Here is a 17520-nt window from a genome sequence, read left to right as displayed (position 1 = left end):
TCAGCATTTATCAAAAAACAACTTAAAAAACAATATGTTGATTTGGAAAAACAAATTAAAGTATTAGAAAATAAATCAATTGAGAAATGGGAACATAATACATTACAAAATTTATTAAAAGTAAAAGCGAAATACAATGAGATTTCTTCTCAATTTGTGAGGAAAGATATCTTCTATAAGCAAGTTCAGTATTATGGTAATTCAAACAAAGCTGGAAGATTATTAGCTAATTTTCTCAAAGCAAAAAAAAGGAAATCTAAGATTATTGCAATTAAAGACACACAAGGCAACACACACACTAACACCAAAGATATTTTAATACAATTTCTTGATTTTTATCCCAGGACAAGCAGGCAGCATATTCTTGACTGATGGGTGACGGAGCCCCGGTACGGACACTTTTAGAGTGATTTGACTCTAAGAACTTGGAAAGTTCTAGAGGCTGCACCGCGCATGCGCGAGTGCCTTCCCGCCCGACACAGGCGCGCGGTCCCCAGTTTCTTAGTTTCCGCGGAGCTAAGAAGTCGCATTTTCAACGGCTGTTGAAAATTTTTTCTAACGCCTACCCGCTCGCGTATTCTTTTTCGGGTCTTTTTGCCCTTTTATTCTTTTCCTTTCTGTTAAAAAAAAATAAAAAAAAATTTTACTCATCGAGTTATTTTTTTTTTTATTTTTCGGTCTGCCCCGGCGGGGCCTACTGCCACCATCGAGGCCTCGGCCTTCGATTTGGCAGAAGCCGTCTTTACGTTCATGCCCCCTCAGCCAGGGTTCAAGAAGTGCCAGCGGTGTGCACGGCCTATCTCCCTTAAGGACCCACACAACTGGTGTTTACAGTGCCTGGGTCCGGAGCATCAGGCTTCCACCTGCACCCGCTGTGCCACACTTAAGAAAAGAACATTGAAAAATCGCCAAATACAACAGCGCTTGCTTTTTGGCACCGAGATGTCCGACCCCGCGACATCGGCACCGACTTCGGCTCCTACCCAGTCGGCACCATCCTCGTCGACGCCACGCGACACCGCGCCGGCGTCGCAGCACTCAGGTAAGCCGGCTAAGAAGCCTTCCCCGCTGGAACGCCCTCCGGTCTCCATTGCAGCGAGTCCAGTCCTGCCGACCGTGAGGCGCCAGCGGAAGCGCTCCGCCCCTATCGAGGTGAGTCCCTCGACATCGGGCTCCTCATCTCCGGGGTGTAGAGCGGCACCGCAGGTACCGCAAAAGAAAAAGGCGGTACCGGTGCCCTCCCTTGATGATCGCATTACGGCCATCTTACAGGTACAGCTGAAGGAGCAGCTCCAACAACTCCTTCCAGCTATCCTGACACCGAACCTTCCGGTGCCGGTCTCGTCTGAGCCGCCGGTACCGAGAGTGGAACGACCTATACTATCTACTTCCTCTCTTTCGGTGCCGCTACACTCGGCCTCATCGGTGTCGATGCCAATCCTTGCACCGGAGCCGACAACTCAACACCAGTCGGTACAGACCTCGGCTCCGATGCAACCAGTTACATCTCCCGGTACCGCTTCGATGAGGTCGGGTAAGTCGGTACGCAAGTCCCGACACCTGGAACCATCCACCCCTGAGTCTCGGGACCGTAGTTCCCATATTCGAGACCCTGATCTGTGGGGTGATTCCGAAGAGCCTTTTCTTTCAGAAGGTGAGTGTTCTTCGGGGGAGGATGAGCCTGACATTCCTGATCCTTCCTCCAAACATGATTCCACGTCTTTTTCGTCATTTTTAAAAGACATGTGTGAATCTCTGTCCATTCCTTTGGAGGCTGAGTCTAAAAAGTCTAAGGCCTTTCTAGATGCTCTTGATTTTGACCAGCCTCCAAAGGAATTTCTGAAACTCACTCTTCATGACATCTTGAGGGAGACTTTTTACAAAAATTTAGAGACTCCTCTCACTGTCCCGGGAGCTCCCCGTAAATTGGATTCCCTGTATAAGGTTATCCCCATTCCAGGATTCGATAAACCCCAGCTCCCACATGAGTCTCTCCTGGTGGAATCCACACTTAAAAAGTCCTCGGGAGCTAGTGTGTATGCTTCTGTCCCTCCTGGTAGAGAAGGCAAAACCATGGACAAATTTGGTAAGCGTCTCTATCAGAATGCGATGCTAGCTAATCGATCTGGCAACTATGCTTTTCATTTTTCTTTTTATTTAAAGCATCTCCTTACCACCATGGCTTCCTTTGAGCAGTACCTGCCTGAGAGGAAACATTTGGCCTTTCACCAATGCTCTTCTTCTCTTTTTCAACTCAGAAAATTTATGGTAAGATCTATATATGACACCTTTGAACTTACCTCTAGAGCAACAGCTATGTCTGTGGCCATGCGCCGCTTAGCCTGGTTGAGGGTATCCGAACTTGATGTTAACCATCAAGACCGGTTAGCTAATGCACCATGTTTAGGGGATGAGCTGTTTGGAGAATCCATGGACTCAACTACCCAAAAGCTCTCCGCTCATGAAACACGCTGGGATACCCTTCTTAAAACCAAGAAGAAGCCTCAACCAGCACGTCCTTTCAGACAGCAATCGACTTACCAACGCCGTTATGTGGCTTGTCCCTTACAGTCTGCCCCTCAACAACCTAGGCGGCAACGTCAGCAGCAGAGGCAAACACCTAGACAGCAGCAGCAGCAACCTGTCAAACAACCTCCACAACAAAAACCGACTCAGCCCTTTTGACTTGATTCTCCAGGGCATAGCCAGCATCCAACCTTCACCACTCCTGCCTCAACCCATAGGAGGGCGTCTATCTCTTTTCCTCAGCCGGTGGGAAGTTATTACTTCGGACCAATGGGTCCTCAACATCATCCACCACGGCTACTCTCTCAACTTTCAAACCCTCCCAGGCACAAGTCTACCAAAAGAGTCTGCTTTGCACACTCCCCAGTCTTCCCTCCTCCTTCAGGAAGTTCAATCCCTCCTCCTTTTGAACGCCATAGAGGAAGTTCCTCCGGAGCAAAAGGGGTAGGGTTTCTACTCCCGTTATTTCCTAGTCCCCAAAAAAACAGGAGATCTCAGACCTATCCTAGATCTTCGCGATCTCAACAAATGCTTAGTCAAAGAGAAGTTCAGGATGCTCTCTTTAGCCACTCTTTACCCTCTTCTCAATCAAGACGACTGGCTATGTTCCCTCGATCTCAAAGAAGCATACACTCACATACCAATCAATCTGGCCTCCAGACAGTAACCTACGCTTCATGATCAATCATTGTCATTACCAGTACAAGGTACTACCCTTCGGCCTAGCCTCCTCTCCAAGAGTGTTCACCAAATGTCTGATTGTGGTGGCTGCTTTTCTACGTTCCCACCACCTTCAGGTGTTTCCTTACCTGGACGATTGGTTGATAAAGGCCAATTCATCTCAAACAGTTCTTCAGGCCACCAACCAGACCATCCTATTTCTACGTTTGCTGGGGTTCGAGATCAATCTACCCAAATCCCATCTCATCCCCACGCAGAGACTTCAATTCATTGGAGCAGTCTTAGACACAGTCCTCATGAGAGCGTTTCTGCCATCCAACCGTCTTCAAACGCTTCAGTCTCTATGTCAGCAGGTGCTTCCACAACGTTCCATCTCTGCCAAGCAAATGATGATACTCTTGGGTCACATGGCCTCCACAGTTCATGTCACACCACTTGCCCGTCTGCACCTGCGTACTCCTCAATGGACCCTAGCTACCCAGTGGTCCCAAGCAATGGATCCTTGCTCACGTCACATATCTGTAACATCATCTCTTCGTCAGTCTCTACAATGGTGGTTGACATCCTCAAATCTATCCAGAGGTCTTCTGTTCCATCTACCTCCTCATCAACTTGTCTTCACCACCGACGCCTCCCCTTATGCCTGGGGAGCTCATTTGAACGAGTTCCAAACTCAAGGCCTTTGGACAGCCCAGGAAAAGAAGCATCACATCAATTTCCTGGAACTCAGAGCGATGTTTTATGCCCTCAAGGCCTTCCAACATCTTCTCTTCCCTCAAGTTCTCCTGCTGTGCACAGACAATCAAGTTGCGATGTACTACATCAACAAGCAGGGTGGGACGGGCTCTCGCCTCTTGTGCCAGGAAGCCCAGAAGATTTGGGCTTGGGCCACAGATCACCATCTATTCCTGAAAGCTATCTACATTCAGGGAGAAAAGAATTCCTTAGCGGACAAGCTCAGCAGAGTTCTCCAGCCTCACGAGTGGACACTCGATCCTTTCACTCTGCAGTCCATCTTCGCTCAGTGGGGCACTCCTCAGATAGACCTTTTTGCAGCTCCTTTCAATCACCAGCTGCCCCTATTCTGCTCTAGACTCTACTCTCCTCACCGTCTGGCAGCCGATGCATTTCTCCTCGATTGGTCCAATCAGTTCCTGTACGCTTTCCCTCCTCTGCCTCTCATGTTAAGAACCTTATTCAAGCTCAAGAGGGAACGAGCCACCATGATTCTGATTGCTCCGAGGTGGCCCAGGCAACATTGGTTCTCCCTTCTACTTCAACTCAGTTCCAGGGAACCTTTTCTTCTTCCACTGTTTCCTTCTCTGCTTACACAGCATCAGGAGACCCTTCTACATCCCAACCTCCAGTCTCTGCACCTGACAGCTTGGTATCTCTCGGGCTGACTTCTCATGATACTCTTTTGTCTCAGCCCGTTCGTTCCATTCTAGATGCCTCCAGGAAACCAACCACTCTGCAATGTTACCATCAGAAGTGGACACGTTTTTCTTCCTGGTGTCTTCTCCATCATCATGATCCCACTTCCCTTGCAGTGGAGACCTTGTTGGATTATCTTCTTTCTTTGTCTGACTCTGGCCTCAAGTCTAATTCAATCAGAGTCCACCTCAGTGCTATTGCTGCTTTTCATGAGCCAGTCCATGGAAAACTCCTCTCAGCTCATCCCTTGGTGTCCAGGTTCATGCGGGGTCTTTTTAATGTGAAACCACCTCTTAAAGCCCCTCCTGTTATCTGGGATCTCAATGTGGTTCTTTCCGCCTTAATGAAGCCTCCATTTGAACCTTTGGCTACCGCTTCTTTCAAGTTTCTCACTTGGAAGGTACTTTTCCTTATTGCTCTCACCTCTGCCAGGAGGGTCAGTGAGCTACATGCACTAGTTGCTGATCCACCTTTTACAGTCTTCCATCATGACAAGGTGGTTCTGCGTACACATCCAAAGTTTCTCCCTAAGGTTGTTTCTGAATTCCATCTCAACCAATCCATTGTTCTGCCTGTCTTCTTTCCGAAACCTCGCTCGCATTCTGGAGAACAGGCTCTGCATACATTGGACTGTAAGCGGGCTCTGGCTTACTATTTAGACCGTACTAAGCCCCACAGATCATCTCCCCAACTCTTTCTGTCCTGTGATCCGAATAAATTGGGACATCCTGTTTCTAAACGTACGTTGTCTAATTGGCTGGCAGCGTGCATTTCATTCTGTTATGCTCAGACCGGACTGACACTGGAAGGTTCTGTCACAGCCCACAGGGTCCGAGCTATGGCAGCATCTGTAGCTTTCCTCCGTTCTACTCCTATTGAGGAAATCTGCAAAGCTGCCACTTGGTCCTCAGTTCAGACTTTTACCTCTCATTATTGTCTGGATGCATTCTCCAGACGAGATGGACACTTCGGCCAATCTGTTTTGCAAAATTTGTTTTCCTAATGGCCAACCTTCCCTCCATCCCTCTTTTTGTTAGCTTGGAGGTCACCCATCAGTCAAGAATATGCTGCCTGCTTGTCCTGGGATAAAGCACAGTTACTTACCGTAACAGGTGTTATCCAGGGACAGCAGGCAGATATTCTTGCGTCCCACCCACCTCCCCGGGTTGGCTTCTTAGCTGGCTTATCATAACTGGGGACCGCGCGCCTGTGTCGGGCGGGAAGGCACTCGCGCATGCGCGGTGCGGCCTCTAGAACTTTCCAAGTTCTTAGAGTGCAATCACTCTAAAAGTGTCCGTACCGGGGCTCCGTCGGTGCCGTCACCCATCAGTCAAGAATATCTGCCTGCTGTCCCTGGATAACACCTGTTACGGTAAGTAACTGTGCTATATTCTTCTGAATCTTATGAAAATAAAGAACAAGAGGGATTAAATTTCTTAAACTCATTTATTGGACCAAATGTTCCGGATCATATAAAACGAAGTTTAGAAGATCCTATATCTTTAAAAGAAATAGAATCATCATTGAAGTCTCTTAGAGTTGGATCCGCTCCGGGTGGTGATGGTTATTCGGTAATTATTGTCTTACCAAAACCAAACAGGGATTCTACCTTGGTTTCAAATTACAGGCCTATATCTTTATTAAATGTAGATGGTAAGTTGCTTGCTAAAGTATTAGCAATAAGATTGGCAAAAGCTCTTCCTTTTATTATTGATGTACACCAAACAGGATTTATTGCTAAAAGACACTCATCAAACAATACTAGATTAGCATTTCACTCTTTAAATTTAGTGAAAAATTTGAATGATCCAGCTTTTATGCTATCTTTAGATGCAGAAAAAGCATTTGATAGAGTGGAATGGAGTTATATGTATCAAGCTCTGGAATGGTTTGGAATAGGCTCCGGTTTTATTAAAATGATTCAGACTTTGTATAGCTCTCCTGGTGCAAGATTATACATTAATAACAATTTATCAGATAGATTTAACTTGCGTAGGGGAGTTAGACAAGGATGTCCTTTGTCCTCCTTACTTTTTGATATTGTTTTAGAACCCTTATTAATTGCAATTAATCAAACTAAGGAGATAAAGGGAATCCCATTTTCTTACTGGGAATTTAAACTTTCTGCATATGCAGATGATATATTATCATATTTAAGAGAACCGGGGAATACTGTTCCAAGTTTACTTAATCTTCTAGAGAAATTTGGGAAATTTTCTGGATATAAAATTAATTGGAGTAAATCGGAAATTCTTCCAATTAATGTTCACTGTATCAAAGGCTTATTTGATTCATATTCATTTATTTGGAAAGAAGAAGGATTAAAATATTTAGGAATTATTATCAAAAATACAATTGAAGATACAGTCAAAGAAAATGAAAAACTTTTATTAAAAAAAATAACAGAAATGTGTGAGCAATGGAATCCTTTACATCTTTCTTGGTGGGGAAGAGTCCAAACAATTAAAATGATGATTTTGCCTGTAGTTTGTTATCAAATGAGTATGATACCAATATTTTTTCAGGGGTCATTCTATAAAAAGTTAAATAATATTCTTACAAAGTTTGTTTGGTTTGAGAAAAGACCCAGAATTGCTTTAGTATCTTTACAAAGACCAATTGTGGAGGGAGGGGTAAATTTTCCAAATTTTTATAGGTACCATCAAGCCTATATTCTAAGACAGGGTATGTATTGGATCCTCCCAGATCTCATGGAGAATGTACCAGATTGGCTATATCTAGAATGGCGGCTCCTGTTCCCACTACATTTAGAACATCTAATTAGTATAAACATGCCAAGACAATATAAGGATAACAGAATTCTATTGGATACTTGGAAGACATTAAGATATATTAGTAATCTATCACCAGAACCAATTGCTAAATCATTAAATCAATCAATTTGGGTAAACTCCAGGATCAAGATTGGCGGATACAAAATCGTCTGGAAACAATGGATAATTGCAGGTATATGAACATTGAATGATGTTATTTCAGAAGGAACAATGCTTAGTTTTTCACAATTGCAACATAAATTTGGATTAAATAAAACACAATATTTTAAATGGTTGCAATTGAAGCAAGCTATTCAGGCAGGGTTCCCTGAATGGAAAGTGCTTAATACTCAATATAGTATGCAGGTTCTATGTTTCCAGGCGGATTTCTTGGGTCACCAAGCCGCAAAATGGTACAAATTGTTAAATGGATTTTTAAATAAAAAAAAGAAAACTGGACTTAGGGATATTTGGAGTATTGAGATTGGTCAGACAATATCTGAGTCTCAATGGCCACGATTTTGGTCCTGGAGATTAAGATCTACAAAGTCAGCATCTATGAGTCAAACTTGGATGTTTTTGTTACATAGAGTTTTATGGACCCCTACGCGCTTACAAAAGATAGATAGTACTAGATCTAATAGATGCTGGCATTGTAGAATAGAAGTTGGGACTTTAGACCACTTAATTTTTTTTTGTCCCTGTGTAAATGCATTTTGGAAACTAATTTGGCCCCAAATTAATGAATTACTAGAAAATCATGTAGGACTCTCATATGATTCTATACTATTTGGTACAGCAATGATAACTCAGAGTCCGATTACAGCAAACAATAACAAACTATTATTAATATTGACAGGGGTCGCCATGCAACAAATAACTCAAAATTGGAAGGATTATACCAAATTAAACTATACATTTTGGTGGAATTCAGTCTGTCATATATACAAAATGGAAAAAACAATAGCATTACAACAGGGAAATATTCATAATTTTAAGAAAATTTGGGAACCATTGACTCGTTATTCCAATGATCAGATTTCATAGCACATAAGTAATGATTATATAAGAATGGGGAGGGGAGGGGAATGTATATTATATGGATTTAAGAAATGAAAAAAAAAGGGGGAGGGTTATATTTTATGTGATAAGATGAATTATTTGTAATCACAATTTTCATGTGTTAATCGAAGTATTATGTACAATTAAATTATTGTAAGAATGAAAAATTTATAAATAAAATATTAAAAATAAAAATTACTAAAAGGATTTCAGGATGGGAGAGGGAGGGTTATATTTACAACTATAAGTTATAATGATAAGATGTACAAGTGGTTAAATCTATGTTATTGTGTTGCAATTTTTGTACACTTGATGAAAGTTTTAAAATGAATAAAGAATTATAAAAAAAAAAATAATAATAATAAAATGCTAGAGGCGCATGCGCTCTTGAAAATTCGTGAGCGGTGGCGCCGTGAGGTGTGCTTCTGTGCCAGTCCTCATGGCCCTGCGCGTGACTGTGCAGAAGACACCAGCGACTTCTCCCTCCCGCTCCTCTTCAAAGCGGCCTGCTGAGGTTCGCCAGCTGCTGTAGCGAACCTTGCAAGCCGCTCTCCACCTCCGTGCAGAAGAAGGAGTCGCCGTGTCACCTCATGCCCTCACTTGCCGCTGCTGATCCTCCTCTTCAGAGCAGCCTGCGATCGTGGTCGGCTTTAAAGAACCTCGCAGGCCGCTCTCCAGCTTCAGTAGCATGCTCCCTCTGACGCACGGGATCGCGTCAGTGGGAACGTGCTACCGAGTTGGAGAGCAGCCTGCAAGGTTCGCTAAAGCCGGCCACCACGATCACAGGCTGCTTTGGTGAAGAGGAGCAGGCCAGAAGACGCCTGGATGTTGGGAGGGTAAGAAGGGAATCAATACCGGGAGCCGGGGGAAAGGGAAAGGGGGCTGCTTTGGGGGGAGGGGTGTGCGGGGGGGAGACAGAAGGGGCCATGGATAGGGAGAGGGAAAGGGGGCTGCTTTGGGGGGAGGGGTGTTCTGGGGGGAGACAGAAGGGGCCATGGATAGGGAGAGGGAAAGGGGGCTGCTTTGGGGGAGGGGTGTGCTGGGGGGAGACAGAAGGGGCCATGGAGAGATAGGGAGAGGAAAAGGGGGCTGCTTTGGGGGGAGGTGTGCTGGGGACAGACAGCTTTGCTCGGGGGGGGGGGGAGACAGAAGAGGGCCATGGAGAGACAGGGAGAGGGAAAGGGGCCTGCTTTGGGGGGGAGGTGTGTCCTGGGGGCAGACAGCTTTGCTCGGGGGGGGGGGGAGACAGAAGGATACAGACAGTGGCCAAGGAGAGAGAGAGAGAAAGAAACACAGACAGACAGACACATCTATTCTAGCACCCGTTAATGTAATGGGCTTAAAGACTAGTTCATTATAAGATCATAAACCCTCCCATTAAACCCTTCCCCTCTTTCATCACTAAGTGGTGTATAATTAATAGAAAAATGGCATTTAATCAATGACAAATTTGATATATCGCCATTCTTAATCAGGTCATAGCAGTTCACAGCTTCAACTAAATAGGAAAGGAAGTCCATTAATTATGATAGTAAAGATCTAAACAACCAAACTAGAAATATACACACACAGATTGTGTGTCCTGTCACTCAGACTAATAAACTCTCCTCTTGCCATCTACTTGAATATTAAGAGATTAGGTGAAGAGAATGCTTTTCAGCACAACCTTGAATAAAATGTTTCCTGTTTAATCCTTTACATCTGTCCAGACAGGTAGAACTGTTAATTATCTGCTCATTTGGACCACATTGTTAACTGAGGAGGCAATTGTACTGACCAGTGCGCTAACCATTTCAAATTCAATAACATTATTTCACTTGACTCCTTAATCATTTCCTCCCAGAGGTGTAGTTTAGTAAAATCCGGCACTTATTTTTATATGATGCCTGAACCTTTACCTAAACTTTTTTCTTGTTCTTTTTTTGTCATTACTACTAATTACTACTTTCTCTGCTTGGTTTTTCCTTGGCTGTGGTTACAGGAAAGTGTTGCTTGATGAGGATAAACGGCAGTTACGCTTCTACCAGGAGCAGTATCTTGCAGATGGAGACTTGCACAGTGATGGGCCTGGGCGCACAAGAAAGTTCCGTTGGAAAAATTTAGGTATTATACAGGCTTTGAAACAACCTTGCTGACAGAGTTCATCCTTTCAGATAGTATGAAACATGCATTCTCCAAACTTTCTAGGAAAATAATGTATGCGTTGTACCCGATCTGACACTATGATGACCTAATTCCATGTTTATTCATAGTAGATGCTTCGCAGATGGACATGTTCCACAGAGACTCTGATAATGACACTGAAGTTCTAAATGAAGAATTGGACGAGACTGAGGCAAAATGGCGAAAAGAACGTTTTGAGAGAGAACAGTGGCTACGTGAACAGGTACCACTTTTGATGCATATTATGTCACATTAAGCATTTCTGAATCTTCTGCTTACCAAACATAAGAATTGCCGTTGCTGGGTCAGACCAGTGGTCTATCGTGCCCAGCAGTCCGCTCACGCGGCAGCCCCCAGGTCAAAGACCAGTACCCTGTGACTAAACTGTGAGAAAAGGACTGATTACCACCTTCCCAATAGCTACAAAAATAACTTCTGTGCCTATGCAGTCAGCTATTTTGGTTTCTCAAAACTTTTCTTTGTGAATTATCAAAGTTACTTTTCCTTCTGTTTTCTTCTTGCAGAATGGAAAAAACGAGACAGAAGCAGATGATGAGGACATTGGAGAGGACAGCCAGTTTATGAAGTTAGCCAAAAAGGCTACAGCTAAAGCCCTTCAAAAGAGAGGTATGTTGATTCAACACAGTTTCCCGGGGAACAGCTTGCTCCACCAATATAGCTAGAGTGCATACTGTTTTGGGGTTTTTTTTTTAAATTTACTCTTATGCAATGAAGTCAGGTTTTGTAAGATGGCTAGGGAATAAATTCAAAACTGCATGGATCATTCTTTCAAACATCAGATTGGTTCTTTATCGTGATGCAATAATATATGTCAAAGGAGCCCATTTATGGAATATTTTACCTGTGGACTTAGGGACTATTCCAGGATTATTGCAGTTTAGAAAACAGCTTAAAATGTAGCTATTTTGGCAAGCATATGCAGCATAATATTGTTTTAGTTTTTTATTCATTTTTCATATAACAAGTGTATCACATAAATTTATACAATTTCATTGAGTACACACTTGATAATCCTTCATAGATCATTGTAAATACAACATTATTACCGTATTTTCACGTAGATAACGCGCACCCGTGTAAAATGCGCACACGGATATAGCGCGCGGGAAACCGAAATATGTGTAAAAAAATTTTTATATAGCGCGCTCACCCGTATACTGCGCATGCTGCCCCGACTCTCCCGTCGCCACCCGACTCTCCTTTCGCCCACCCCGACTCTCCTCTGGCCACCCCGACTCTCCTTTCACCCGCCCCGACTCTCCTCTCCCCCTTGAAGTCCTGTCCCCACCCTGAAAGCCTGATGCCCCCCGCCTGACATCTGATTCACCCCCCCCCAAGCAGGACCACTCGCACCCCCACCCCGAAGGACCGCTCGCACGCACCCGCATCCCCACCCCGAAGTACCACTCGCACCTCCACAGCCTCCCGACCCCCCCACCTCCATCATGTAGAAGCTCCTACCGGTGTCCTGCTGCTTCCTCTTGGCGGTCCCGGCCCTTCTGTGAGACCTGCGCCTGCTCTGCTTCCTCTTCCGGCGGTCCCACCCTTTCTCTGACGTGCGAGCGGTCCTTCGGGGTGTGGGTGCCGTGCGAGCAGTCCTTCGGGGTGGGGGTGCGAGCGGTCCTGTGGGGGGGTGAATCGGGGGGGGGGGAACTATGTAAAAAAAAAAGTTGTAAAACACGCTCACGCGTATAACGCGCAAGGTTATGCACAGTTTGTAAAATCGTGTATAACGCGCGCGTTATATGCGTGAAAATACTGTATATAATACTGTATTATAATATTGAAAAAGCTTATCATACTTAATAAGTATACCAACTATTACTCTAATTATAAACCCACCTCCTCCCCTGATAGTATGGATAATAAATGATTACTGTTAGACACAGATAGTGGAGAATTCCCTCCATAATTTCTGGCAACTTCATGGTAAGAGACAAGATTTTTCATATTGAAAAGCAATTTTAGGTATAATTAAATAGTATTATTTTTCTGCTTCTTTTCAGCAACATTAATTCAGGAAATAAAGTCTGATTTGATGCCAAACGGTGCTTTTCATGCATTCAGACCTGCTGCACTTCAGGTTAGTTCTAGGCAGCTAATCATGCATTTTACAGTTATTTTGTAGGTATAGAGAATTGAATAGAATTGCTCTCTTGTCAATAGATCGGGAGGATGGGAACGTGCTCCCTCAGCTTTTGCCCTGAGTGGTGGGTAAACCAATTCTCAATTGCATAGCAACAAAAGCCAGCACCGAATTTCATTGCTTTTTCAGTTGCAGGAAAAAGCCTAATTCCACAGGCCAAGATGCTTAGTTTCAATCATGGCCTCCAAGAAATCCGTTGTATATATTTCTGCCATTTCTCATTGCTAGGTTGAATTGTTTAGAAGATTTGTGCTTATTATGGCTGGGTGATTCTGATAGACCAAATTCAACTCAAAACCAATTAGCCATTATGCCTTCCTCAAGAGAAGTGTCAGCTTCTTCAAGGTCCGCTGATCATGAACATCTGGCTCAGTTACGGTTTGGAGGTTTGGATCGTGCCTGATCAAAGGCATAAGGGATATGCAGACGTGGTGATTGATTGCCACTCTTCTTCAGGCTAGGAAGCTTTTCACATCTACAGCATACATGAGTCTGGCAAGTTTTTGAATCTTGGAGTACCTAGAGAGCAATCTCTCCTTTCAAAACAATAAATAGTACACATCTTCAAAATGGACTCCATAGGGGATTAAAGTTTCAGGTAGCAGCATTATCCCAGGACAAGCAGGCAGGTATTCTCACTAGTGGGTGATGTCATCCGACAGAGCCCCGATACGGACGTCTCACAAGCATATTTTGCTTGAAGAAACTCAGAAGTTTCGAGATGCCCGCACTGCGCATGCGCCAGTGCCTTCCAGCCCGATGGTCTGGGCGTGTCTCCTCAGTTCTTTTCTTTCCGCGGAGCTGAGAAGTTTTACTTCGATTCTGCGCTGACTGAATTCCCGTTCTTTTGCCTTGTATAGCCGCGGTTTTGAGTTTATTTTGCTCTTTATCATGTGTTTTATTTCTTTAAAAAAAAATAAAAAATTTTTCTTCCGGCAATTCGACCGGGTCGGCCGCGTGGCTCAGGTCCCGCTCCTTCGATCTCGCGGTGGAGCTTTTTCGGCCTATGCCCTGGCCAATTACCGGTTTTAAAAAGTGTAGCAAGTGCCAGCGCGCGATTTCACTGACGGACCCGCATCGACGCTGCCTGCAGTGTCTTGGTCCGGAACATTTCCCGAAATCGTGCCAGCCTTGTTCCACACTCACAGCGCGGGCGTTTAAGCGTCGCTGTTTTTTGTGGGAGTCGATGTTCAAGATGGAAGCTGCGAAGGAACCTTCAGCTTCGACTTCGGCTGGCGCTTCGCCTGCACATTCGAAGCCCGCCACCACTCCTACTGCTCCAGGTCTCCTGAAGTCGGCTTCGTTTGTCCCGGTTTCGACCCCGACTTCGGCGCCGGTGCCTTCCACCGTCTCCTCGGATCAGGTACCGCCTGCTACCATTCCACCTGTGGTTATCAAAGTGCCGAAAGCTTCCAAGCAAAAGCACTCGACCACGAAGGAGCACGAAGACCGTGCTGGAGGACCCCCTTTTGGTGCGCATCCCTCCATATTGGCTTCGTTGCGGTCCCTTTTGGAGGCTCAGTTTGTCGAGCTCATGCAAACTATGGGACCCAAGTTGATTGCCACGATCCAGGGTGACCTCCCGGTTCTGATTCCGGGGGGCGGACCGCCCCCTCCCCCTCCTCCTCGCCGGTCGATCTAGCTGCTTGGCGAGGAGGAGCGGCGAATGGCGGCCGGTCCCTCGAGGAGGGCCTCCTTTAGTGACATGCCCCCTTTAGAGCCCATCACACCTCCGGACGAAGAGGTGTGGAATCCCTCTTCAGGTAATCGAAGCCCTGGGCATCGCAAGTCACAGGAAGAGTTCTTCCGCACTCCTTGCCAGGCCTGGACTGCATCTCGAGAGGCGTCGAATCTCCCGCCTCTGCGCTCTACGGCCTCGAGTCCCATCTACTCGTTAGAGGCGTCGGGGGACCATTCTAAGCATCGTCACTCTAGATCCCTCTCCAGACACCGAGAGGGGCATCGGTCCAGACATTCATCACGGCACTCCTCGCGGCACTCTACAGTATCACCACAGAAGAAGCCGCCGCGAATGGGGTATTCTTCGTCGGACATGTCTCCTCCGCAGGGGCAGGAGTTCGAGGAGCCGTGTGTCTCTTATTCACCCTGTCGATCCCAGGTCTCTGTGGATCCCGAGGCCTCGACTTCGTCCAGTCCCTCTCGGAGGCCTGTGCTGGCAGATCAATTGTCTTTTTCTTCTTTCCTCAGGCAGATGGCGGATGACCTGGACATTACCTTGGACTCCGGTTCTCGGTACTCCAAGGAATACCTCGACACCATGCATTTACCTAATCCTCCTGCGGAGTCTCTTTGCCTGCCTCTGCACAAACTTCTCGACCAAACGTTCATGAGATGTTTTGAAACGCCATACTCCATTCCTGCGGTTCCTGGCAAGTTGGATGCCCGGTACTGCACGGTTCATCACAAGGGATTTGAGGGCTCTCAACTCTCTCACCAATCCCTGCTGGTCGAATCCTCCCTCAAGCGGTTTCATCCGTCCCAGGTGTACGCCTCGGTGCCTCCGGGTCGCGAAGGCAGAACGATGGATAAGTTTGGGAGGAGAATCTACCAGAACTCGATGATGGCTTCCCGAGTTCTAAATTATACTTTTCATTTTGCAACTTATTTGGAGTTCTTCCTGCCTGTACTTCGGAAGTTCACACCTTACATTGAATCTCAGGCTCACTTCGAATTCGAGGAAGTAGTTGCTTCGCTGTCCCAGCTACGTCTCCAGTTGATGCAATCCTCTTACGATGCCTTTGAACTTTCGGCACGGGCTACCGCCTGTTCTGTGGCTATGCGTCGATTGGCATGGCTTCGGACCATTGACATGGACCTGAACCTCCAGGACAGGCTGGCCAATGTTCCTTGTGCGGGAGCGGATTTGTTTGACGAGTCCATCGAGACTGTGACGAAGAAGCTGTCTGACCATGAAAAATCCTTTCAGTCCATTCTTCGACCGAAGCCTAAGCTTCAACAGTCTCGACCTGCTAGACTGCCCTTGATCTATCAGCGGCGTTATACTCCCAGGCAAGCTCCGGCTGTGGACAGCCGGTGAAGAGACAGCCTCCACAGAAGGCTCAACAGAAGCCTCAACCGTCTACTGTCCCCAAGGCTCCTCAGCCTTTTTGACTCTCTCTTAGGGAGCATAACCAACCTCGTTCTGCCATCACCTGTTTTCCCCATTGGGGGTCGCCTCCATCATTTTTTCCATCGATGGACGGCTATCACCACCGACCTCTGGGTCCTTACCATCATCAGGGAGGGGTACTCTCTTCAGTTCCATCGGGTCCCCCTGGACCACCCTCCAAGAGAGTATCCTTCTAACTTGACACAGACCGCCCTTCTTCTTCAGGAAGCTCAGGCTTTGCTCCGGCTTCGTGCCGTCGAGCTGGTCCCTGTGGACCAGCACAACCAGGGGTTTTACTCCCGGTACTTCCTCGTCCCGAAGAAGACAGGCGACCTGCGACCCATTCTGGACCTCAGGATCCTCAACAAGTTCTTGGTCAAGGAGAGGTTTCGCATGCTGACCCTTGCTTCTCTCTACCCCCTCCTCAAGCAGAACGACTGGTTATGCTCTCTGGATCTCAAAGAGGCCCACACTCACATTCCCATTCATCCGGCCTCTCACAAGTTCCTCAGATTTCGGGTGGGACATCTGCATCTGCAATATCGAGTGCTTCCATTCGGCCTGTCCTCGTCTCCCAGAGTCTTCACAAAATGTCTGGTAGTAGTGGCCGCTGCACTCCGGAACAGGGGTCTTCAGGTATTTCCTTACCTCGACGACTGGCTCATCAAGGCCCCCTCAGCTCCAGAGGTCATTTCGGCGACCCTGGCAACGATTTGCTTCCTGCAGAGTTTGGGCTTCGAGATCAACTTTCCCAAATCTCATCTACAGCCCACCCAGTCTCTCCCCTTCATCGAGGCGGTCCTCGATACCATTCAACTCAGGGCGTTCCTTCCTCCTCAACGCATGGAAGCTCTTCTTCATCTCTGCCAGTCGGTGTCTTCTCGCCAGTCCATCTCAGCGAGACACATAATGGTGCTCCTGGGCCACATGGCCTCGACAGTTCATGTGACGCCTTTTGCCAGACTTCATCTCAGGATTCCTCAGTGGACCCTGGCTTCTCAATGGTCTCAGGTGTCAGACCCGTTGACTCGACACATCACAGTCACTCCTACTCTTCGGCAGTCTCTACTTTTGTGGATGACCTCTTCGAATCTATCCAGAGGTTTGCTGTTTCATACTCCTCTCCACCAGAAGGTCCTCACCACCGATTCTTCGACCTATGCATGGGGAGCTCATCTGGATGGTCTTCGCACTCAGGGATTCTAGACCAGTGCGGACTGACTCCATCAAATCAATCTTCTGGAGCTCAGAGCCATCTTCAATGCTCTTCAGGCTTTTCAACATCTGCTTCACGCCATGGTGGTCCTCATTCGCACAGACAATCAGGTCGCCATGTATTATGTCAACAAGCAGGGGGGCACGGGCTCGGCCTCCCTCTGCCAGAAAGCTCTCAGAGTCTGGGATTGGGCGGTTCGCCACAACGCCTTCCTCAAAGCTGTCTACATTCAGGGGAAGGACAATGTCCTGGCGGACAACTTAAGTCGTCTCCTCCAGCCTCACAAATGGATACTCCATTCCAGCCCCCTTCATCAGATCTTTGCACAGGGGGGGACGCCTCAGATAGACCTCTTTGCTGCTCCCCA

General features: G+C 46.5%; 1 protein-coding gene across 1 annotated transcript in view; it reads left to right on the top strand.

Moving 5' to 3' along the window:
- The window catches only part of CLSPN (claspin), a 191399-nt gene that overhangs the window by 160633 nt on the left and 13246 nt on the right, over nucleotides 1-17520 (top strand). The window contains exons 21-24 of the mRNA XM_033955851.1: nucleotides 10459-10580; nucleotides 10730-10863; nucleotides 11165-11267; nucleotides 12668-12744. Coding sequence (XP_033811742.1) covers nucleotides 10459-10580; nucleotides 10730-10863; nucleotides 11165-11267; nucleotides 12668-12744 — 436 coding nt within the window. The remainder of the gene's footprint in view (nucleotides 1-10458; nucleotides 10581-10729; nucleotides 10864-11164; nucleotides 11268-12667; nucleotides 12745-17520) is intronic.

This window comes from Geotrypetes seraphini, chromosome 8 (genome assembly GCF_902459505.1).
Source record: "Geotrypetes seraphini chromosome 8, aGeoSer1.1, whole genome shotgun sequence".
Taxonomy (NCBI): Eukaryota; Metazoa; Chordata; class Amphibia; order Gymnophiona; family Dermophiidae; genus Geotrypetes; species Geotrypetes seraphini.
The sequence above is the reverse complement of the archived record's forward strand: the minus strand, read 5'-3'. Positions and strand labels throughout refer to the sequence as shown.